At 44.6% G+C, this 26,273-nt stretch overlaps 1 protein-coding gene across 2 annotated transcripts; it reads left to right on the top strand.

Annotated features, from left to right (window-relative positions):
• The first annotated feature begins 7,056 nt into the window (after positions 1-7,056).
• On the top strand, positions 7,057-26,151 carry slc43a1a (solute carrier family 43 member 1a). 2 transcript variants are annotated; one of them, XM_010901532.5, is made up of 15 exons: positions 7,057-7,314; positions 11,498-11,653; positions 11,775-11,973; positions 12,939-12,994; positions 14,493-14,569; positions 20,715-20,807; positions 20,935-21,068; positions 21,278-21,405; positions 22,060-22,206; positions 22,310-22,333; positions 22,721-22,856; positions 22,958-23,087; positions 23,330-23,403; positions 23,537-23,660; positions 24,030-26,151. In XM_010901532.5, exons 2-15 carry the CDS (start codon positions 11,500-11,502, stop codon positions 24,225-24,227), a joined length of 1,674 nt encoding a protein of 557 aa, XP_010899834.2. In that variant the 5' UTR covers positions 7,057-7,314; positions 11,498-11,499; the 3' UTR covers positions 24,228-26,151. The 2 variants fall into 2 exon arrangements, with proteins under 2 accessions (XP_010899834.2, XP_010899825.2); XM_010901523.5 differs by having other exon boundaries at positions 11,493-11,653.
• Positions 26,152-26,273: the final 122 nt, after the last annotated feature.

Raw genomic sequence — 26,273 nt, 5'->3', positions numbered from 1 at the left:
GGAGAATGCTCGAGTTACATCTGCTTTTAAACACCGAATCTGGGATCAGGTTACTGTGGCGGGCTGGCAGGTGACGCTCTCATTGGATCCCTGACGCCTTACTCAATGTTGCGAAGGACTACGGTTCAGATTGGATGTTCGGTGCCACAAACGGACGATAGCATGAGTAACAGCCATTATTCTGAATAGACACATGCGGGTGCAGTCAGTCAGCTTAAACCCTGGTCTTCTTCCCTCCTTGTGCTTCGAGCGCACGGTGCCTCAGCCGTACCCAACACGCAATTTCACCAGTTAAACGGGAAACAAACGAATATCAGGAGCCGCATTCAGACATACATTCAGGAGGCCTGTTTCTTTCATTATTTCTACCTGAGGATTCCTCCTCATTTGCACCAACCCGTGAGACGAACGTAAAAAAGAAAGAAATATCTCACATACCTGGCAACATCGGAGGACATGGTCAACCGACCGAGGCCCCAAATACATTTTCTGGGTCATGGAAGGCCTTCATGAAGAAGCTGGTCACGGGGCAGCCTGATGTCCGGGGTACCAGCCCAGCGGGCAAGGGCGGAGGACCAACCAGGAGCCGGGCAGTCGGATAAACGAGGGGTCCCCCGCCCACGTATTTCCGGTCCCTCCTGGACTCCGGACATGGTGGGTGTTGACTCCGGTACAGGCAGACTGGGATGGGTACAGCCTAGAGGAGTGCTGTCGGGTTTACTGTCATTCCTGCTTCCAATTAACCACAGGTCCTGGCAACCCCACACACCTGGCAACCCTACACACCTGGCAACCCCACACACCTGGCTCTCATCACTCCCTAATCACCTCCATTCATATGTTTCTCGGTTTGCTCGGCAGGCAGTATTGTTTGAATGTGTGTAGTGCTGACTTTTGCCAGCCCCACACTGAGCCTTTCGCCCGTATTCGTGTGTCTCGCCTTTCTTTGTCATTAAACAAACGTCTCTGCACCTGCGTCACGCCTCCAGCCTTATTCCAATGATCGTTGCGACTCACGCCAGCAGCCGGTCTGCCAATCACGTTAGTGTTGTTATGCTGCGCCATGTGGTTTCTTAGTAAAACTTGGGGTTTCCTTATCTTCATAGGGCTACGATGTTTCAGCAATGGGCGACTGGGCAACTTCTAAAATGTTTTTGCCTAAACCTATTCCTAACCCAAAACCAAATTGTAACTTTTATCCAACAACTCTTGAGCTATTACATTTATCCTGTTTAACCACAGTTTGAGTGCTCTTTCATTCAGTAAAACCTGTCATTACAGGAGAAATATGCACACACACACACACTCACCATTATTTTCAAAGATCTTTTAAGCGAGTAATCAAACATGACAACTGGATTCTTATTGTTGTTTAATTCTGTTTCATTAAGCAAAATATGTTCAAGTAGGCAAGAATACCTGCAGGCAGAAATAATAAATCATCTTGTCACCCTGCCCTTCATATTTGGTTGATTTGGCAGTATTGTAACACGTTCAGTTCTCACTAAGAGATAGAGGACTCACCACTACAATTTTTTTCACATAGATTTATGGGCAATTTCAAGTCCACCTTTTGAAAATAATACAACTGGATCCACTTCAAAAGTAATTTCAAACTCATCCACAACTAAAAATGGCAAACAGACAACATTGTGCTTGAATCTGAAGGATTAAGCCTTCATTTGAATTTCTGCAATACATTTTTACAAAATAGTTTTCTTGAATTGTTTTCATACTCCCCAGTGGGGACAAAAACCATGTTAAGCTTGGCCTTCCAATAATAAAATGTTGGTGTAGCTCAGGAGCATTTACTGACTGGAGGAAGTTAGAAAAATGTAGGTTATTCATTATCATCCACAAGATCACTGAATCAGTGAGTTTACATGAGGAAAAAAAGATATCAAAATGAATTATTAAAAAAAAGGAATTATATATATTTTTTAAACCGCAACACAGCTCTCCACTAAAAATGATTTGTGCTTAGTCTGCCTCTACCAACCTAATCACCTCGCTTTCCAAGTGCTTATGACTGTCACGCCCCCCCCCTCCTGGCGGGTTCGGTCCGCCCCTGCCGCTACGAGACTGAACTGGACCCCTGCAAGTTCAGTTTTGAAGAAAAGGTTGAAGACATCTGCACCACGGGTCCATGGTCAGATAATGTAGTGCCTTGTTAAAATACATCATCAACTTCATGATGCTTTTTACAGTTCATAAAGCGTTATCTATGTATACTTTAAGGGAAGTGTTGGGAAGAAAATGTTTTATCAATGCAATATTCCATGTAAGGTAATCTGATTCCGGATCTGTGTTTAACGGCAGCGATAACTCAAGTTCTGTCTCACCTCAACAGGTGAGAGGCCACGTCTCTGCACGCGGTCCACCCGGTCAGCAAGCTGCTTCGCCAACACATTCTTACCATTCAGCGCGTAAGCCGCTGATTGGCAAACTGGGAACGCACACACCACACCAATGCAACACTCCTCCCCCTGCAGTTGTCGGCCAGGCAACGGCCAGGTTTCTCCGCAGGGTAGCCAAACGACTTCTGTGCAATTAAAGAAGTTTCTTTCTCCTCTGTTGCTCTAAATGATGGCCATGATTATTGTAATTTAGATGGAAGTTGGAATGTAAAAACACGGTGCATAGAGAAAGGGTCTGGGTGTTATGGAACGTATTGAAATGTAGCCTACAGTTAATAGGGCGAGACGCGTGTGGGGAATGAAATCCAGGCCTCGGTGATGGGAGAGGAACATGTCTTGCCTAACGTTAGGGTTTAATTTGTGACTGATCATGTATGCATTTTACTCGGTGTTTTTACCCAGACATAATACCATTACTGGTGTGATTGCTGCAGATATAGCGCATGTGTTAGATGTAGGCTACTCCCTAGCATTACGTGTCCAAGTTAAAACATCTCACTTTCACAAGCGTCTGCACTTGTGAGAGCGCCATACTAGCTAAATATTGTTTGTCATTGAGCTTATACTCCTTCCAGGGCTGTGATTTGGCCATTGCGCTGCGCACCTTGCAGTGCCACCTCAGATTCGTTGCTAGTGTGAATCTGAAAATGAATTTACGAAGGCCTTTTATTGAAATGGTATTTACGTTTTTTTTTTAAACTTAACAATTATTGTAGTCAAAAATGGCTCTTTGTGTGTGTATTAAAGCCTCCACTACCTTGAACCTCTACTTTCTATTTGATTCATTCGGCTTGATCTACCACACACATTTCAATTATCAACACCAAACAAACACGGTCAAACCGAGTGTTAGTGATCTGTACGCATAAACACTTCTCTGTAACACTTTGTAAATGCGTCACATTGTTTGGAATTAGATCGTAAACACCAGACTTTTTAGTAGCTCTTTTTTAACACCTGAACACATTTAAATGGAGCAAGATGTTTAGGGTCTGAATACCGCAGGGCCATACATGTACTTGTGAACTTTGGAAAAGGTTAAGAGTTCATCTGCTAATTAACATGCTTGACAAATATAAAACAGTGAAATAGAAAACTACATTGTAGCTCTCACCAGATAACCTAACACACATTTGCCCTATGCTAAAATCACCCTCTGTGATTATTTCCTGTAACAAATTTGTCATTAAAGAGCTAAACGTTTTCCAGGGAAACCAAACCACTTGACCCCAGGACAGTGGGGTACATTACGTCTCATTTGAATATTTCCGTGCATGGCTTTCCAGTCATGTGGGAGATGCAAAAACAAAAAGTCATGGTTCTGCATTTGGTCATTAGGGGTTTAATTACAGCCTAGTTGTCCTCCTTGGATCTAACTGGGGACAACTGTGTCAGTAACAGGTGCATTTACTGACTGGAGGAAGTTAAAAAGAATGTAGGTTATTCATTATCATCCACAAGATCACTGAATCAGTGAGTTTACATGAGGAAAAAAATATATCAAAATAAATTATAAAAAAAAAAAGGAATTATATATATTTTTAAAACCGCAACACAGCTCTCCCCTTAAATCCTTTCTGCTTAGTCTGCCTCTGCCAACCTAATCACCTCGCTTTCCAAGTGCTTATGACTCTCACGGCCCCTCCTCCTGGCGGGTTCGGTCCGCCCCTGCCGCTCCAAGACTGAACGGACCCCTGCAAGTTCACAGAAGTGGGCTTCAGGCAGCTGAGATGGAAAAAAAGACTGACCTTCTGAATGAGCTTGCGTCCTTCTCATCGCTCCCCACTGACTGTTGCTGGAACCACGTTCAATTACTCAAAATCCAACCCCGGGGAAGTATTTTCCACCTGCTCCTCGCCCCTTTTTTCCCTCCACTTCTCCCCTTGACATCTTTCTGCTCGGCCGACGACTTTGTCAACCGGTTTCAAAATAGCCCACATCCACAGCCGTACCTCATTCACTCAGCCTGGCGGGCCCACTGGCCACTCGCACGCTGAACTTGGCTGCTACCCCCTCTTACCAGATGATATCCTGCAGCTAGCGATGGCAAGCTGCCCAGCGTTATGCCCTCTTGACCCTATCCCCTTCTCCTGCATAGGCGCTCTGCATTTCAGCTTCTAGCTGCACGGGATGCAATTAAAATAAACCTAAATTAGACACTAATATAGTAATGGCCTGCATACTTGTCAGTGAAGTGTTTCAAATGTTTTGCAATGCAAAACGACGACAATCGAGGAATGACAGGGAGTGAGAGTGTTACATTTATTGATTAATTTTTTTACACAGTGGAAAAACACACATAAGTGAAATCTACTAAATAAATGGGGACAGAGCCACCTTAAAAAAATACACACCTCCTTTCTGTAGCATGTCTGTTGCTACAGCAACAGACACCGTTTTGAACATGCAGGTATGTCGGCCTCAGGGGCAGATCTTCCTTCAGGACATGATGAACAGGTCAAATGTCCAATAAAGCTTCATCATATCCCCTTACTCACACTTACAGGATACATATCCGCTAAAAGAAACATTTGGGGAAAAAACGGGTGTTCGTTACAAATATAATTTTTTTAATGTCATATACCACAGAACCAAGTGCAACTTTATTAGCGAGGACTAGCATCCGTGCTGGTCATACCAGAGGTCGGCACGGGAGTGTATTTGAGCCAGTGTAGCCTAATTTACTTGCAGCAGATGTTAGGTGTGATGTGAGCGATCAATGGAAATGGAAAGAAAGCATCCAAGAGAGCAACCAACGTATTGTTATTTGTCATCTCTAGCTGTCTTTACTGCATCCAACTGACATGAGATTAAGCTAGCTGGCTAGCTAATGCTGAGCCAATTGGGAATTGAAAGAGGCAGCTGCTTAGATTGCTCGACCACCCCGTGCCACAAATACCCTATGCCACAAAAAACATCTGGCAACAGAATACACAAAATCTTTGCAAACTTCACATGCAATTATATATAACGGCTGGTGAGCATGTAAGTTAATGGGATATGGGAACAGTTTACAGTTGGAGTTATACAAGGCTTGATGTGGTGTGCGTAGTCTTGTTAGACTCTGTGAGACAGATGTCTGGTTGTTGAGGGGCCACAGCATGGGATGGAAACTGTTCATGTTGCAGGATTTCCTTGGTCATGATGGAAACTTGTTTTCATTTTTTTAGAGAGTGGGTTAGAGAGGGTCCCTGGTTATATTTTTTTTATCTTTTGGTTATTTTCAAAACATTTTCTTTGTGGTGTCAGTACTATAACGAAATATTGGAAAGTTCCTCTCTAGTGTCAACAAGGAGAATATCAAAAACAATGTTTATGAACTCCAGATTGCGTTAGCAACTAACAATACAACAATTAAATTGCTAAAAATATTGTTTTGGAATTATTGTTTTTACAGCCTATCCTGCTTCTAGTAAGCTAGAACAATAACCAAGGAAACACGCGTTTATGTACGTTTCCTATTGCATTGTCGCAGGACAGGCCGACCTTCTACTGTATGTTTAGCCTAAAGGAGAGAATACGGCTAAATAGCTTGGTCATTTAACTAGTTATACAATGTGTTAATCGGAATCCCCAATTTTATAACATATCATATGGAATCACTATAAGCAGAACCCTATAACCTTTTTTGGTTTTCTAACCTTAACTACGTTAAATAGGCCTATGTATAATATGTTACGTCCTCCCCCAAGATTACATTGCTGTAGCGCAGTAATGTGGAGTTTGCGATCTGTTCTTTCCGTTTTTGAGCCCTTGTTCGTTTTCCCGAGTGACTGCTTCATTTCAGTCGTTCGTTTGACCTACTAGTGGTAATTACTTCATAATTAGTTCATTAATTAGAAAGAAATCGTCTGTTGAAATACTATTTTAACCAGCAGGTGTCACCCATGTCACAGGACAGAGGTGTGGAGAGTCGTCTTTGAAGATATAGTAGTTCTTGTCATTGGTAGCCAGAGAAGGTGGGGGTACAGTTAAAGAGGTGTAGATCAAGACGATACCTGACGACTTCAGCTGCTACTGTGCTGACACCACCTCCGTGTTGTCTCTGTCCTTGTCCATCTGGTCATGCTTCCTACCCGGACTAAGTTTAAATAGACCCCTGGACTCAGCCCACATGCTTTTATTAATTATTACAATTTGTACTCTTAATATGTTCACCCGGCACAGCCAGAAGAAGACTGGTCACCCCTCTGAGCCTGGGTCCTCTCTAGGTTTCTTCCAAAATGTCAGCCTTCTTAGGAAGTTTTTCCTAGCCACTGAAATTCAACACTACTGTTATTTGCTCCTTGGGGTTTAAGGCCGGGTGTTTTGCAAAAGCACTCTGTGACAACTGCTGATGTATAAAGGGCTTTATGAATACAATGATTGATTGAGTGTAGGCTTTTAGTGCTGTTATGTGAAAGGTCATTAAACTCATTCTAAAAGGTATATTGGACATGGGGTTCATATTTTCATTCATGGGGCATTCATGTAGAAGCGTATTCATCGCTGTCATCCAACTTTCTTGTAATTTTACAGTAGCTGCAGGTAACCAAGACCCAGTAGTCGAAACGGGCAGATAAAGCAAAGTCGGTGAAGCTAAACTATGACCAAGCGACAAAGGAAGTTCAAGGCGCAATGAAGTCTACGCACAGTTGGAGTGCGTTGATGTTTAGGAAGTCGGAGAGAGAGGAAGCGGGACTAAGTTGCGGAGTCACTTAATTCAGAGAGGGAGGGGAGTAGGCTATAAGGGGAGACAAAAAATGTTTTCAGTAAATACTCATGACCAACCCAGTACTCTGGAGTGTTTTGCTTTTAGAAGGGTATAGGGCTCGTGAATAAGTCATAGAAACGAGTTTTCTACAACACGATAAACTTTTTCCAAACATCCTGCGTTTTTTGAAGAAAAACAACTGAAGTAAGTGTATTTTATTGGAAACATTAACATATTTTTGTTGACTTTTATATACGAAGGACGCGAAAAGTTTAGAAAATGTTGGCCAGAAATACAGACAAAGCACTAACCGGCCTCATTTCACAAACACACGTGGCACGGAAATTGTAATTCATTACATTTTGGTGTAGCTGAAGAATGAATGGCCTTTTAGTTCACTTTCAAGCGTATATAGAACAGTATGTGATTGTTAATGTGTTATTACAATGTTAACAACCAAGGTATGCTATGATATTTCCTTGTTGTTTCTGTGTTTGAAATAGGATTAACAATTGTTCAATTAGCAAACTAAGCTAGAATCCTGTTAGCTAAGCGAGCTAATGTTAACAAGGTTAGCTATCAATTTACCGTACTTATTTTGAAAGTGACCGCGACTGACTTAATTCGCATGCCGGCTAATATTCTGACGTTGAAACATGCTAGCATACTAGCTTGTGTTGAATACCTTGGTTATTGAGTCACAAATGTCGTACAATTTAAACGAATACAATGTATATATGCTACACATTGCTGTTCCCCTTAAATTGTTCTAAATGCAATACATACATTTAGCAAGAATTTACTTTATTTGCCCCCTAAATACTCAAAAACGCCCCACCAGAATCAGAAACACGAGGAAAGTATGAGCTCATGTCCACAGAGACAGCTGTTTGAGCGAGCGGCCACTTACTGGCCCCGGGTTTGCGTTTTTGGACACTGACGGAGGGGCATTAGACGTCTCGTGATGTGAGTCGTTGATTGAATGGTAATTTAATAGTGGACAAAATACTTTCCCCGATGTGTAGTCCTTTTGCCCAAACCGTGGAGGTTAGTGAACACATCAGACAAGGTCATATTCCGAATAATCCCTCCAGGCGTAGCGTAACCAACAGCCAAGTTCACTCAGGTAACAAGTTACAGTAAAGAAAGTCATGGCTTCACTTGCCTACAGTTTCAGCTCATTAACTTCACAAAAGGGACACCTCGGTAGGTGGTTCAAGTAGGACATGACCCCACAAGAACGGGGGGCCCCAAGTCATGTGGCTTTTCTTTCATGGGGTGGGGGCTGGCGGACACCAGACTAAGTCCTTGAATGCCCTGTTACTTTAAGTTTCCAGTTGAATACCCCTCGTCTGCGTCTGATTGAGTCAACTTTCTAACGTCTCCTGGAGCATTTAAAAAAAACGGTATCATTAAAACCGTGCCACGGTGCTCTGTAATGGGACACGGCAGGGCATTCTCACATTCCCAAAACGACCTACACGGCTTCGCCCATAGAACACGCGCTGCGTGATCCGTCTGTACCTACCTGCTGTGGCTAGGCTAGAGCTCTACGCAACACAGGTACAGTTGCTGCTTCATTTGGGTTTATTCCCTTTTTTTTCTCCTGCACACACACATTACACACTTCACTGGGTAGTGGCAGGGACTGTTAGGTGTGTGCTAACCGTAATGGACGTCGTTTCGTCACGCCCCAGCTTGTTCACAAGCCCATGTTGTGTGAATCCTTCTCGCGGCTTCGTGCTAATTCTCTTGTCGTTGTCCAAGGAAGCCCAAAACAAGCAACTTGGCGATGCAAACGAAGCCCCCAAAAGCAATGCCATTTTTGCACACACACTTAAGTGTACTATTCAAGTGTGAGAGCCGGCTGCACAATACGTTAAAGATAGAATTACATTTCAAACAAGCATTTCTTTCACCAGATTAACACATTAACACATATATTCATAATGTTTGTGAACACAATGGAAATGTATGTTTGCAAACAAGTTAATTAATTGCCACTCAACTAATTTGGGGATGGGATGCTAGATAGACAGCACATAGGGACGTTACAGCTTTTATTAAAAAAAATTAAAAAACAACCCTCGACAGACAATATTTCCGAGAGACTTTCTGAAAAAAAAGCCCCACATCGCTTATAATAAGCGGACTGCATGACCCACTCAAGACCGAGGAGATTGATTACATCACGTGGGGGGAGAAAAGACGCGGGAGTTTCTTTTGTTAATGTGGGCGATTGACGTAGTTGGGGAATGGACCCGGATGAACGACACGGACTTGACTCAGTTTGCACTCCGTGTTACGTTTCCAGAAGTCCTATCACACACACTACCGCTGTGGTACACACTGTTCACACACACACCCACACGCGCCTCGTATAATCTGAAATAGCACAGAGATTAGCTTTGCCAGACCCCTTTCTCTTCAGTCCACTAATTATGTGTGTAGAGGGGATTCTTTGGGAGTGGAATTCCTCTAGATCCCAGAATTCGGAAACTTGGATGATGTATAGGATCGTTGTTGTGGAGGTGGTGTGATGGTCCCGGACAATCCAACTGATTCACAGACTCTTACCAACTCCAAATATCAGAATGTGGTTTAGGACTGGAAAAAGTGTCCAATGAGTGTAAAAATAAAAAATAAATCCAGTGTTATATACTGGTTTTCTTTTATCTTAGTTTGACACAAAAAGGGGGGGGGAAATCCTCAGCAGCATAAATATGACTGTTATTTGGATTGAAATTATTTGACATTTTAGTAGGGGTTTGTAAGTTTTTCATTTAAAATGACACGCCTCAGAATTCTTCTAAAAGTTTACATTTCTTGCTGTGCAGGTCAATTCTTGCATCAAAAGGACGACCAAATTAAGATGCCGCATCTGTAGGTTGTTGAACATCTGTAGAGGAGAAACTCATCTTTAGAGGAGTAACTCATCTTTAGAGGAGTAACTCATAGCTATAGAGGAGTAACTCTCAGCTCTAGAGGAGTAACTCACAGCTCTAGAGGAGTAACTCAGCTCTAGAGGAGTAACCCACAGCTCTAGAGGAGTAACCCACAGCTCTAGAGGAGTAACCCACAGCTCTAGAGGAGTAACTCATAGCTTTAGAGGACACAGAGAGTCATTTGGATAATTGTACTTCCCACATGGGGTGTCGGTTACGAGGCAAATCCCCCTCTTCAGATCCTTTTCTGGCACAAAAGAGTGTGCTGGACTGTGCCTAATCGCATTACACACAAAGTCCCAAACACCCGCGCACACTTTTTCCTTCTGGCTCGCAGCATGCTCTCAGTAAAACACATGCCCTCTCTTTCCTTCTGGCATAAAGACCCCCCCCCCCCCACACACACACACACAGACAGAACCTTATAAAGTACATTGAATGGGAGTCCTGTTATGTCTGGCCTCTCCAGTCTTCTGACCCAGATGTCCCTCTCTCTTTCCGGTTTCCAGCACCTTCTTAATTCTCTTCCTTTATTGTACTTTAACCGCTGGCTTGTTTTTGTTTGTTTTTATTACAAATATGAACATGACCGCAAATTGTGTTGGCTGTGTTGGTCGTTTCAAAGGCTGAGGTCGCCTGTTTACTTTGTCCTTATCCTGTGTGTGTTTGGGAGAGTTTGACAGTTGTTTTGTACTGATTTGAATGATCTGTGCTGTTTATTCTGGACGCAGGACAGGAGATTCGGTGGTTGACAGTGTTTGACCTTCTTTGGTCCGAGCTAGTGTCACAACATTTTGTCTTTGGATTTGTTGTTTAGATGATATGCAGTTGGATATTTTAATTTCACGTTGCGGTGTTCCTCAGGACTAATCATTTCTGTGTTTGAGGAAAAACAGTGTGCCGCATTCTGAAAAACACGTGTAGACCATGCCTTTTACCATTTCACGTTCTGCATTTTTTGTATTTAAATAGAAATTGTAAAATCGCCCCAGACTTCTCATCCATCCTTCAAAACACACACTCTCTGTCTGTAGCAGTACCACGAGGGAAAGTGCAGCGTGGGTTGGCTGAAAAGCTGTCACATGTGCCAGTCAGAGACGGCCCCAATCTGATCCGTTCTGCTATTGGAACTCTTTCTGGTTCCACAGACACAACTCACAGGTGTCTGTGTCCTTGTGTTAGTGAGTTACTGGCCTATATAGTTGAAAACACATCCACAGGCCGTTAACCACGCTAATTATACAGAATTTAAATTAACACGGGTGGGAATGCTGGTCCGTTACCGTGTTTCTGTAATCTGAATGAAGTGCCGGGACACGCTCCTCTCTTACTATCTCTGCATTCTTCTGCTCTTGCTTCCTCCTTTTTCTCCCTCCCGATCCCCTTGTCCATTTCTCTCTCCCTCCCTCCCTCCCTCTATCCCTCCTTCTCCCACAGAGCAGCCATGGCGCCCTCTCTCCTCCAGGCCTACAGGAGGCGCTGGTGGATGGCAGTGACGGCGGTGTTGGAAAACCTGCTGTGTTCTGCCGTGTTGCTGGGATGGGGCTCCCTGCTCATCATGCTGAAGGGGGAGGGATTCTACTCGCACATCTGCTCAGGTAGGATGCACACACACACACACACACACACACACACACACACTCAGAGACTAGAGGAGGAAGACACTCTTTGCCAGCATGTGCCGTAATGTGGTCCGACCTCTCCATCTCGCCCCTGCAGAGAACGACACCACTGCCCACATGCATTCGCTGGGCAACCTGTCTTCCTGGGAGAGTGGTGAGTGGGTCAGCTGTGTAGAGCAGGAGGAGATGCTCAACCTGGGCTTCACCATTGGCTCGTTCCTCCTCAGCGCCGCCACCCTGCCCCTGGGCATCCTCATGGACAAGTATGGCCCACGCCCCCTACGCCTCCTGGGCAGGTAATGATGTTTCCGTTAACCGCTGTCAGCCGGAGGCCACTCGGGGCCGGTCCCATCTGGAAGTAGAGCTGTTAGAATGTCTAGCAAAGTGGGCGTCAGTCAGGCTGAGGTGTCTCTGTCGGACTGCTCACATGAAGAGGAGCATCAGGAACGGGTTAAACCAGATCACATGCCCGGGAATGTCAGAGAGGTGATGGCCCTTTCGTTTTTTGGCCATTGTCAGTGCGGGCGTGGCCACGTGTGTCTGAGTCACAGGGTTCGGGTGGAGGTGGTTTGGGGTGTGGTGTAGGTAGGCGTAGTAAGGGGTCTTGGGGAAAAAGACAATGAGACAGTGAAACCGGCGATCAGAGACGCGTGGGTACAGGGATACCAGACATTCTGGGGGAAAGAGAGCAACATGGCCAACAGAGAGAGATGTTTGACTAGTGTCTCGCTGACAGACTGCTCAAACGCCGGCAGGCTGACCATGTAGTGAAATGCATGCCGCCTTCTTTCTAAGTCTGAAAGGTACGTGAAGGGAAACGCGGCAACCGAGCGACGGACACGGTTGTTGGTAACTGATTTTTTTTCGCCTGAGAAAGTCTGGGTGGAGCAGGAATGGGGTGGCTTTAACTGGTCTGTCATCCACAACTCCGGGGCAATAACTGAATATTCATTGTTTTCTTTCAAAAAGCATAGATGGCTACAAAAGTTAATACAAAAAAGTATAATAATATGTTTTATTCATGTCCTGAATATATTATAGTTATTAAGCCACAAACAATACTGGAACAATTTACGGATTTCTGTCATTCTCTTTTCCACTCACCTCCTCTCTGGTCTTCTTTCTTCCTTTCTTATCCTCTCTTTTCACCTGTCAACATCGTCCTTGCTGTGTCTTGCTATTGACACAGCTTTTATTTGCTAAAACATGTATTCAGCTGTTCTGAAAGTCCAACTAAAAATGACAATTTATTTTCCTGCAGCTTTTGTTTTGGTTTTTCCTGTGCCATGATGTCAGTGTCAGCATATCATCCTCATCGTGAGTAACAAACATTATCCCCAGTTATCACACACACACACACAAACACACACATGCCCGCGCGCAAACACATGCGCGCTCACACAAACGCACGCACACACACACGCAAACACACTTTAAAAACACGAACACACGCAAAAACACAAACATACAAACACACACAGGTATTGAAGTTAACGGACGTGCTAACTGTGTGTAGAAGAACACTTTCAACCGTTTCTACAGTTTTCAACATATTTTTTCATATTTTAGCGGAAAAAACCTTCTTGGCGACCCCCACTTGGTGACCCCCATAGGCAAACAGGACGTTCCTAAACTCTTTTTTCATAAACGAAATCCACAAAATAAAATCCCGTAAGCGCCATAATGTAAGGCTCAAAAGGTCCGTTCTGAACAGATGATCGCAATCCTCTGTTTGAGCGGGAGTTATTTGGAGGTAGAAGCTCAGTGAAATGCAAAGTTTGTAGGGAACCAACTTGTTTATTATTATTCCGTGTGTTCTCCTTCCCCCGGCATGCTGTCTCTCCTGTGTGTTCTCCTTCCCCCAGCATGCTGTCTCTCCCATGTGTTCTCCTTCCCCCAGCATGCTGTCTCTCCCGTGTGTTCTCCTTCCCCTGGCATGCTGTCTCTCCTGTGTGTTCTCCTTCCCCCAGCATGCTGTCTCTCCCGTGTGTTCTCCTTCCCCTGGCATGCTGTCTCTCCCATGTGTTCTCCTTCCCCCAGCATGCTGTCTCTCCCGTGTGTTCTCCTTCCCCTGGCATGCTGTCTCTCCTGTGTGTTCTCCTTCCCCCAGCATGCTGTCTCTCCCATGTGTTCTCCTTCCCCCAGCATGCTGTCTCTCCCGTGTGTTCTCCTTCCCCTGGCATGCTGTCTCTCCCGTGTGTTCTCCTTCCCCTGGCATGTTGTCTCTCCCATGTGTTCTCCTTCCCCCAGCATGCTGTCTCTCCCGTGTGTTCTCCTTCCCCCAGCATGCTGTCTCTCCCATGTGTTCTCCTTCCCCCAGCATGCTGTCTCTCCCGTGTGTTCTCCTTCCCCTGGCATGTTGTCTCTCCCGTGTGTTCTCCTTCCCCCAGCATGCTGTCTCTCCTGTGTGTTCTCCTTCCCCCGGCATGCTGTCTCTCCCGTGTGTTCTCCTTCCCCCAGCATGCTGTCTCTCCCGTGTGTTCTCCTGGCCCCGGCATGCCTGGCCCCAATTTAAACTGGATTTGAACTTCTTAAGGGTTCTTCTGCACATCCAGTTCTGGTCCAGCTTTATGGGCTGAGACAACAGCATAATTAACAACAACAGGTGCAGTCAATTGTGTTCTGCCATACTCACCGACCACACAAACACACACATATACACACACGCACATATACACACGCATATATACACACACCCACATACACACACGCACATATACACACACACACACAGACTCATGCAAAGGACACCAATCGTGTCTTTTCTATAGCATTTTAAAAGTGTTTAATCCTTGCCATCCTCTTTGCTCCCCAGAACTCTCAGCTCTTATTTTCCTGGCCCTCTCCTTCAACGGCTTTGGGGGAATTTGCTTGACCTTCACTTCCCTCACGGTGAGACACACACAGTCTTCTGTATTCTATCGCTGTGGAAAAAGAAAAAAAGCCATGTTACATAACCTTGACCTCTGTGACCTGATATTTATGCCTAAACTTAATCTACCCTAATGCCTAATCCTAAACCTAACCGGTAATGCCGAAATTTTAAAAGTAACACCAATTCTGATACTAACCCCAATTGTAAGTTTGACCTTAGCCCCTAAACTGGAAATTGTCCTGGCGAGGATGGTGAAAAGACTAATAAGAGAATATCCTTTATGTTTTACTGTCCTTGTGAGGACTTCTGGACCTGAAACGAGAACACAGACAGGCGGTCGTGACACCTCTATTTTGTCTCTTCGGGTTGATCTGTTAGCGATGGACAGTGTTTACCGAACCCCTGATCCAAAGCAGCGGAAAACACACTGTTGCCCTTCTAGACCAAACCCTTATTAGGAGATGTCAGCTCTGCGTATCACTGAAAAAACAACATCACGATGCCATTCCATATGGGTCTGTTTGTGTGATGTGTTTTCGCTGTGGAGATGAATGACAGTTTGACATCGTGGTTGAGTAACGTGGGGACAGTCAAGGCCAAAGCTTCCTGGAAGGTATTTGTCCTCGTGTCAGTCTGTTGTGGTCATCTGATATGGGACACCTTGTTTGTGTTTAACAGAGGCAACTCGTGTGTGTGTGTGTGTGTGTGTGTGACTGAGTTGCACATGCTTTTTTCCGGATGGAAACGTAGCCACTTGTGCCTCCACCAATGACAAGCCTTGACTCGTCACACACCCTCCTTTCAGCACCACCCATCCACCTTTACCCAAAACACACAAAGGGCACAGTAGAACCTCCTCTACACCCCTAGCCCAGCTCTGCCCTCCCCTTCCCTGGGTCCTGGTTCAGCTTGATTCATGTCAGCTGAGAATATTCAACAACAAACACAGAACCACCTCATGTGTGTGGTTTCTCATGTGGGTTTTCACACATTGAGGGGATTATGTGGGAGATTCTGGAGCTGTGTCTGAGACAGTTTTCAGCCGCCATCGACAAAACACCAAGTGATGGAATTTCTTGTGGAAGTATAGTGAAGAGTAGTGTTTCATCCCTCCACCAGAGTCCAGACCCTTGGAGAATCTATGATGAGGAGCTGCTCTGTCTGTTAGCTCTGGGTAGTGCATTAACTTGTGTGGGTCTTTGGTTTGTCTATATGTTCGGTATCCTCTAGATCAGTGGTTCCCAACCAGGGGTACTAGGACCCCTGGGGGTACTTGGCCTCTCCACAGGGGGTACTTAAACACTCATGACACCATAGACTTACTAGTGAAATTAACATGAGGGGGTACTTCAGGGGTACTGAAAGCAGTGCAAAAACATTTTGGGGGTACAGTAACTGAAAAAGGTTGGGAGACACTGCTCTAGATAACCTTAATTAGACCCACAGAGGTCTAGTCAGCCTCTGTGGACCTCAGCTGTGTCCTGTTACCCCTTGACCTTATACCTATGTGATGCAGTCCCTACCATTACACTCTCATAGTAACAGTCTCATAGTAACACTCTCATAGTAACACTCTCCTAGTAACAGTCTCATAGTAACAGTCTCATAGTAACACTCCCATAGTAACAGTCTCATAGTAACACTCTCATAGTAACACTCTCATAGTAACACTCCCATAGTAACAGTCTCATAGTAACACTCTCATAGTAACAGTCTCATAGTATTCACACACTGTTCCAGTCACGCTCACAAATACATGCTTCATGTCTCACGGTGACACTCATCTAACCCCAGTTTGACCTTCTCTCTCAAATGATCAACCTGGAAAGTTAGTCTCAAACCCTGATGAATCCTGGGGTGTTCACACAAACAAACACACCTGCACACAAACACACAAACAAACAAACACACACATACACACAAACACACACACACACACACACAAACACACACACACCCCCCAGAAAGGACCAGAAAACTAAAAACATCCATGTTTCCCAACCGTAACCTAATATTTCTGCGTTATCAGGGCGTTTTCTTTCTTCATGTTTTACTATCCTTGTGAGGAATTCTGATCCTAAATCGATATCTCAAACCACACAGCCACAGCCACTGTGAACGGCAGTCATTGGTCTCCGTGTAGCCCAGGGTCTCTGTTGCCTGAGCAGCCTGGGCTGTACCAGCATGGACTGGGTTTGACAGTGTTGTTGTTGTTCCGTTTGACGTCATCAGCGGGGGGGGGCACAAAGCCCTTCTCCGGGAGCGATTATAGGACCGACAACGGCCACCTGCTCTTGTGGTTTTAATGTCCCCCATGACAGAGGTCACTGCAGTTGTTTTGGTTGTAGAAACCCCCCATTCTGTCCTGACGACCTTTTGTTTTACCAGTAGAGCCCGGGGATATAGCCATTCTGTCCTCTTATCCAATCAGTTTAAACTTTACAGCGGGACCCGCAGTTGGTTTGTCGCCACACATTCTCAGCAGAGCCGCTACGTTGAAGGTCACGACACAGAGCTTGAGGATTTAAGGATTGGATTTATTCACTGACATTTTTTCTCCGCGGTTCGGTGATGTCCAGTACCTGATTTAGGCTACAGACGATGTCGAGATATGAGTCTCGGCGAGGACATTTGTTCTGGCTCTTATCACGCTGGTCGCTCAGCCATGACTTCTACATAGATTGTGCTCACAGGGGGCCAAAGACGCCAACAAGGTGTCGCTAACAACCTAATTAACTCCCAGAAACCCAACTAATCCCAGAAACCCAGCTAACCCCCGAACCCCAAAAAATCCCCTGAGAACCATTATTTTGAAGGGAATCCTGGGCTAACCAACAAAAAGAAGGGACATTGTTTTTAAGGGCTTCAAGGGCACACACTGCTTGCTGTCGTGTCAAACTTCACATCATTATTTCAAATGCTTTCAACTTGGTCCGCCAGTCTTGCTCAAAGCTTTTGTTGCCCGATCATTGGGGTTGTAACTGTGTGGCTGTGGAACCTGGTGAAGACAGCAACCCTCCGCTCAATTTAGACCCACCCCTCCCCACACACCCAACCACATTCCAGTCACACACTGTTACCAGGCTCCGTGTGCCAGCATTTTCAACCTCTGATTAGGTTTTCTTTTCTTTTTTTGAATAATCCCATCAGACAGTCCCATCAGACTTTGTCACATTGCAGATCTGATTGGTCAGGTGGGCAGTTAATTACTGAAAGATCACAATTGGTCTGCCTGTATGAACGCAGCAACCAGAGTAGCCTGGCCAGGATCAGAGAGCACAGAAACTAATGATAATGATAATTAGTAAACCTCAGTTGGGTGTCTTTCTCTACTTCCTCTGCTATAACTAGATGTTTTTGGTCAGGAAACTCTTGAGGCGTAATTTCAGAGGTCAGGGGCTCTGAAGTGGCCGAGCTAGCAAGTGATTATTGCTCAGCTGTTGCGATTTACGGTCCCCCATGGCGAACGCCATAGAACTCTTCTTCCTCTGACTTGAGACAGACAGACAGACAGACAGGTTGTAGACAGATGACAGAACCTCCTGGTCCTATTGAAGGGTGTCAGGGAGAGGGGGGGAGCTAGAGGGAGAGCTAGGGGGAGAGGGGAAGGGATTGCCAGTCTTCCGTGGTTTAGTGCTTCCTCCTGTGAGCCCTGGAGAGAGAGGAGAGGCCTACAGCTGTGGAGTTTCTTTCTTCTGGAAGCTTAATGAACGCCTTGTCTCACTCTCTCCTTCTGCCTGTTTTCTCAGCGTTTCAGTCAGACACATCTGTTTTCTCACTCCTGTTTCAGTCTTCACACACGTTTTGTTTGAATATTTAATTTTCAGCAGAGATGGATGAGGGAGTATTGTATTGTAATAATATTTTTTCTACGTAGCCACTGATAGCTAATTCCTGCCTCAGTATTTGTTTTTAGTAGCAGGTAACTGTGTGCGCAATTATTAGGCAAATCTTATTCCTCAAGATTTATTATATTGTTGAAGAAACACAGTGTTCTCAGTCAATCCAAAATATAACTGAACCTCAAACCTGAATGTTTAACAAAGGATTTTTTTTTGTTGATCTTTCTCATACATATGTGTGCACAATTATTAGGCAACAGTTAGTGTGCAGAATTATTAGGCAACTAAATTACAAAAATAATTTCTCCAATTAACTTTTTAGAGTAAGTGCTACAAATAAGTAACACAAAATGAAAATTAAGTAACATTTTAGGCCTTTCAAAAATATTCAGTGACCGATATAGCCACCCTTCTTTTCAATAACTGCCATGAGCCTTCCATCCATGGAGTCTGTCAATTTCTTGATCTTATTTGCCACACAACCTTTGAGTGTCTGGTGGTCACGCCTCAATAGTTTAACTATTTCAAGAGTGTTGCAGCCGCCTGAGAGGCATTTTACAATTTATGACTTTTCAGTGTCAGTTAAATCTCTTTTTTGGCCCATTTTACCTGAGGTCATGAAGCTTCCTAATAATTATGCACACCTTGATATAAGGTGTTATTCACTGTTGCCACACCCTCCCTCATTACGCAAATACATTTTACCTGAAAATGATTCAATCCAATGAGCATTCAGGTTAATATGGTTTGGAGTTGGAAAATGTGCATAGAAATAATGGTACAATCTGGAATACTCACTTGCTTAATAATTGTGCACGCAGTGTAGTGAGCAATATGGTTGGCGCACGGAATCAATACCGGACTGCTAAACACAGAGAATCACAATAATATGGAATCGCAACACGTATCATATCCCACTGAGGTATTGGGATAATATCCCATCGTCAGGTTCTTGGCAGTTCCCAGCCCAAATTCCCAGTTATTCCCGTGTACCTAATGGCATGATGTCTGTCAGTGAAACCAGCTGGGTCGTCCTTCTGTTTACTCATGGTTCCCCTAACCCTGGGGGCCAATCAGGGAAGAGACAGACACACGTGCTTGAAGGGCCTGACTTCAACGTGTTCTATGGGTTCCTGTCACAGAACCGGTGGGAATATTGCCTCCTCCATGCACACGCACACACACACACACACACACACAAGTTCTCCTTATTCTCATTGCTGTGCTACTAATGGTCCAAACAGTGGATGAAACCAGAGTAAAATAACTACTTTGATAATTCTAAGAGACTCTTTCCTCGGTGTGAATTTCTCCACTCTCGCATTCCAAGAATCTGTCAAATATCATCCGGGTGTTAGATGTTGTCTGTGCCAGGATGTGAAATATGTACCTTCAAAGAAGCCAACAACGAGGACTGGTGTTTCAAATATGTTTTACCCAGCGCAGTGTCAAGTCAGAGCACGTTTCGGATTTTACTTTGTGCTCGTCGGCCTCCTGTTATCTCTTATAACCGTAGAGCAGCATTGACCCAGCCGGCAGTTTTAGGACGAGAGCAGATTTTATTTATTATGTTCCCCCCTGATATCTGTTTGAGTCATTTCAGTTTTTTTGTAGTTGTGAAAACCATTTGGAAGTGTGTGGAAGCCTTTGAGAACCGTTTTGGCGCCTTGTGGTGTTTGCGCCGGGAGAACATCCCAAATCAGTAAGGCCCCAGAGGGTGGGTACCGTCCTCAGAGAACCACCATTGTGATGTCTAAGACGTAAATGTTCTGGCCGGGTTTGGTTGGGCGCCGTGGGGAATTGTGGGAATGTTTGTTGTTAGCTGGATGGTTTAAGAACCAGCCAACCGCATCACGTTTGGCTTTCAGTCCATGTGAATACTGACACTCTAGAAAGGAAACCTTTGTCAACAGCACGGCTGCCTTCATCCCACTGCTGTCTAGCCTCAGAAGCAGTGTTGGAGGACCAGTAGGGGGCACTCTTCCCTCTGGCCTAAAGAGATAATCCCAGGACAATGAAGGGGACATTGCCCTAGGGTGGTGTCTTTCTGATGGGATCTTAAGTGGCTGTCACGACTGTGTTCCCAAAAAAAAAAAGAGTTTAAATGACTGATATATTATATTTTTTGAAGTCGCCTTTTCATTAAAAAAGGGGCATCTCAGTGACACTTCCTCAGTCAAAGGTGGCTCTGGAGGCACTGCGGAGTTTGTATTTTATTCAACACTCTGGTGCCCCCTGCTGGTGAGCTTGTGCTACTAATACCTTCACATCGTCAGTCTCCCCAATGGTTCATGAATGTCTTGACCATCTCGATCCTCAGCTTCCCAACATGTTCGGCAGTCTGAGCTCCACCGTCATGTCCCTGATGATCGGCTCCTACGCCTCCTCCGCCGTCACTTTCCCGGGAGTCAAGGTAACCACAGCGATCGCAACAGAGATGGATGCGCTTGTATAACCACTGACCCGTTTGTATAAACACTTGACTGCGTTTGTTATGTGAAGAAATCCATTACAAAACTGTCTGTCCCCCCCCCCCCCAGTTGATTTATGACGCGGGCGTGTCGTTCCGGGTGATCATGTGGGTATGGGCGGGTGTGGCCAGCCTCGTCTTCCTCAACTGCTTTGTCAACTGGCCAGCGGAGACTTTCCCCTCAGTGGACCAGGTGGACTACAGGTTGGTACGACACGAGAACAATGTTTCCACGACGTCGGACTGCACCGCCGCTCTGCCTGTGTCGTCACCACACTTCTGCACAGTTCCAGGAGGACACAGCCGGATCAGACTGATGGGCGACAGTTAACGGTTACCATGGTAACATTTAGCGTAGGGACAGCCAACGATAACAGCAGTCCTCTTTTCTCCCTGCTCTGTCTGTTCAACAGCAAGAAGTTAGCGCTGACGGCTGTGTCCGGGGAGCAGAAGGGTGTGGGAGAGAGGCTGAGTCAGAAGAATGGAGACCTGGAAGACGACCTGAAACACTCCATTGAGAAACTCCCAGCAGACCCTAAGAGTAAGAGCACACACCTACATGACATCACGCCTGAAATGACAACCTCAGTTCTCACATACATGACATCACACCTGAAATGACAACCTCCGTTCTCACATACATGACATCACACCTGAAATGACAACCTCCGTTCTCACATACATGACATCACACCTGAAATGACAACCTCAGTTTTCACATACATGACATCACACCTGAAATGACAACCTCAGTTTTCACATACATGACATCACACCTGAAAAGACAACCTCGGTTTTCACATACATGACATCACACCTGAAATGACAACCTCAGTTTTCACATACATGACATCACACCTGAAATGACAACCTCAGTTCTCACATACATGACATCACACCTGAAATGACAACCTCAGTTTTCACATACATGACATCACACCTGAAATGACAACCTCAGTTCTCACATACATGACGTCACACCTGAAATGACAACCTCAGTTTTCACATACATGAAATCACACCTGAAATTACAACCTCAGTTCTCACATACATGACGTCACACCTGAAATGACAACCTCAGTTTTCACATACATGACAACACACCTGAAAACAGAACCATACAACCAATATATTCTCTCACCTACTTTCTATTCCACTTTATTCCTTTCTCCCTCTATTTCTCCCTGATTCTCAGATTCCGTCCCGTTCCGTAAATCTGTGTTTTCGCCTATCTTCCTGTGGAGTCTGATCACCATGGGGATAACTCAGCTTAGGATTATTTTCTTTATGGGGGCCATGAACAAGATGCTGGAGTACCTCGTCACTCATGGCAACCCTCAGTGTGAGTAACTGACCACCCAGACCAGCTTGCTGTGGACTGACTGACACATCATTTTGGTTTGCCCCCTTTGGGTCCTAACACAGTTGTCCTCTTCTGTCCTCAGCTACTGAAGAGGCAAAAGATAAAGGTGAGTAATATCCCCTGGTGTGTGTGTGTGTGTGTATATGTGTGTGTGTGTGTGTGTGTGTGTGTGTGTATGTGAGATCCAGGCAAATACACGTGGGTCCCAGGCAAACAGGTCCCAGCAAGTTTTCTTTTTGCCTGTCCATACTGGGAAAAAGGCTGTTTCCATATCAGTGGTTAGGTTTAATTAAGTTTTAGGATTGGGGTTGCTTTTACATTTGGGCAATAGATGTTAGGTTAGGTGTTACAGTTAGGTTAAGTATAGGCATTAAGGTTGGTTAAGATTCAGGTTATGTTAAGATTAGGGTTAGGAGATAAGGACCATGGATTTCTGGACCCTACAAGGATAGGAAAATCTGTGTCTAAATCTGTGTTCTTGTGTCCTCTCCAGTGAGTGTCTACTCGTCCATCTTCGGCACCCTGCAGCTGCTTTGTCTGGTGACCTGCCCTCTGATTGGCTACATTATGGACTGGAGAATGAAGGAGTGTGTGGACGACACCAGCAAAGATGCAGAGATGGAGAAGAGGTGCGTGTGGGATTAACCTGAGAGGGTTCAAGCAGAAGGAAAAACCGAGTGAGAGTGAGGTCGTTGTCTTTCTCTGACTGTCCCGGTCCAATCCCACACAGACCTGCAGCCGGGCCGAGCCGGAACAAGAAGATCCAGAAAATCACCAATGCCATGAGGGCGTTCACATTCACCAACCTGCTACTGGTGGTCTTTGGAATCTGCTGTTTGATAGATAGCCTGCCCCTCCAGGTAGACAGACACACACACACTAACACACACACACACTAACACACACACAAACACAAACACACACACACACACACACTAACACACACACACTAACACAAACACACACACTAACACAAACACACACAGACACACACTAACACACACACTAACACAAACACACACTAACACACACAGACACACACTAATACACCCTCACACACACACACACTAGCACGCCCATCATCCGTGTCTGTATTCATCAGATCCTGACCTTCATCCTCCACACCATGGTCAGAGGGTTCATCCACTCCTGCTGTGGGGGCCTTTATGCTGCCGTGTAAGTTCATCATCATCATCATCATCATCATCATTATAATCATCTTGTGACGCAGACATTGAGTTGAGAAATAATTGCCCTGTCCTCTCTGTCTCTCTCTCTCTCTCTGTCTCTCTCTCTGTCTCTCTCTCAGGTACCCCTCTAACCACTTCGGTACTCTGACTGGTCTGCAGTCGATGATCAGTGCAGTGATCGCCCTGCTCCAGCAGCCCCTCTTCATCGCCATGTTGGGACCCCTGAAAGGAAATCCCTACTTGGTGAGTTTCACACGTGCGCACACACGTACGCATGCGCGGGCACACACACACACACACAAGTTTGTATGGCTATCTTCATGGGGACCAGAAAATAGGGTTGGGGTTAACCCTAACCCTGCTCTAATCTTAACCCTAAACCTAAACCTAATCTAACCCTAACCATAACCTCAATAAACTTTTGGCTCATGGGGACCGGCAGAAGGTCCCCATTAGTCATATTCTTTCCGGTTCTACTATACTCATGTGGACATTTGGTCTCCATGAGTATAGTTAGACCTAAAAAAACACACACTCACACACACACAATTGTACAGTGCAGTTGCCCATGCACGATGTCATAACCCCTCACTAGTCTCTGCCTCCCCTCAGATCAACTTGGCTCTGATCATTGTCTCATTGGCTGGCTTCCTGTTGCCTGGATACCTGTTCCACCATTGCAGACACCTAATCCAGGAGATAAAGACTCAGGAGAAGAATACCACTGGCCAAGAGACAGAGGCCCTCAACCACTCAGAGCCCAACGGAATCAAACCCCAAAGCAATGGTCACAGCATCCAGGAAGCATAGGAAGTGGTTCTGGAGTAGAGCTAAGGATCATGGGAACTGTAGGAAGTCCCTGGTATCTCCCAAAGAACAACCACCAGAATATCGTCAAGTTTTTTTTTTAGAGCATTGTTAGAATTTGCTGTTTTCGTTTACTTTATTTTCCAAAGCTACAGAATTTCACACCCTTAACCACACATTTGTCATAACTTGAAGTAAGACATTAGGTAATAGAGTAGCTTTAACTGTAATGTCTTTATAAGAATTAGTCTGCATTATTCTATGCAATTATTTCAAAGTGTATTTATTTGGGTTCAGTTCAAAATATCAAAATGACTTGTTAAAAAGCCCCAATCAGACCCCTCCCTCATGTTGCAAGGGGTGTTAGACCATAACATTTATGGAATGAATGACATTTCAGTCTTATTATTGTCAATGACAGAAAAGAACATACACAATTCCAAAGAATGACATTCAAGTCATTTTGATTGTGAAGCTTCTTTTAAACCTAAAGATAACAAGTCATGATGTGTGTCTTTTGACATAACTCTAGGTATCAGTCTGAAAAATAATGAAAATGAAAGTGTGAAAAACATAGTTATTAGGTTTTAGGTCAGGGTCATGCCAATCACCCGATTGAGGAGAGTTTGCTGGCATGTGTATTGCTGTCATATTTTTCAGAGAATATTTCTCTTGTTGCATACATACAGACAGACGGAAAGACAGATATAGACATGCAGACAGACTGACAGACAGACACACATGTTGTTTTGATCTTGCATGTTCACACACAAGACTGTAGAGAAACTAACTTCCTCTTTGATTTCCTGAATATCTCTACAATCAAGGACCATTTGTGTGGTTGTGATTTTTGTGTGAGCAGGGCTGTCTTTCCATTGGTCAGTTTGTCATCCACTATACGCCAAATATTGAGATATTCTACACCTGGATTGTTTAATAATAATTTAGCCATTCAGTCGTCCTCCATCGAACTCTCACCTTTATGGATACGGTAATTTTTTTATAAGAAAAACATGAAATTGTGTGAAACTTGACTTGAGACAGATTTTCAGTTGTTAACACATAAAGGGGGCCTGGTGTGTCAGATTTTTGTGAAGCCTTGTGCAAAGGAATTAACTTTGTGTGTTTGTAAAACATTCATATTTAAGTTTTTTTACTTTTTTCCTGTGTGTTTGTCCAAAAGAAGCTGTGTTATTAGTGTTAGCTGATGTATTCCTTGTAGTGTCATGATTGACATTTTAATTGTGAATTTCCAATTTAAGATTTTGCTGTGCTTTCCTCTAGCGGGTTAGAACTAATCCTATTCAAGGGATCAGGAGTTTTTACCTCAAGACGACCCGACCAGGGGGAGCTCAGCACACTACCAATGCAAAAGGTCCTGGCCTAGTAGACAGTTTTTGTATATATAACCCTGTAGTTTTTTTCTCATATGCAAATGCTTCTGGTGTAATTATCTGTACATACCTTCAACGTCCCAAAGAGATGTGTACTGTGTTAAACATTTGATAATCTGAACATAAGAAATTGTCTGCTCCGTTTCTACCATGCAGCTGTTAACGATGTGAATCAATTCTGTACACTTAAGATGTTGTTTTGCATAATGTAAGTGCCTTACCAGACCTCATCGCCGTAGAATTGAATGTAGAGCTACAGCGACAGACAGTATCAAACCTAACTTGGGAAACCAAAGCCATGTTGAGAATGTGGGAGCCTGTTTTAGTCGTTCTGTTTGTGTATGGCAAAGCTGCATTAAGCACACAGGTCATTTGTGGAGTGCCTTACCTTAGCAGCATTTGATGAAATGCATTGAACACCCTCCCCACCGCGCTGCTGTTACATAGCTTTGATGTGTTTGAGTGTTATTATTTTTTCACTTGGGGAATATAGTTCGCTTCAATTCAGCAAAAATAAATACATGGTAAACTACTGTGACTGTGTTGATTGATGTAAGGCCTATTGACACTCAGCCAACTCGTACTTCACATTCTTGTAGCCGTGTCATGAATTGAAAGGGCTTCCAAATCCTGCCTGTTCATTAGCCAAGGGGGT

Source organism: Esox lucius, chromosome 4 (genome assembly GCF_011004845.1).
Source record: "Esox lucius isolate fEsoLuc1 chromosome 4, fEsoLuc1.pri, whole genome shotgun sequence".
Lineage (NCBI taxonomy): Eukaryota > Metazoa > Chordata > Actinopteri > Esociformes > Esocidae > Esox > Esox lucius.
The sequence above is the reverse complement of the archived record's forward strand: the minus strand, read 5'-3'. Positions and strand labels throughout refer to the sequence as shown.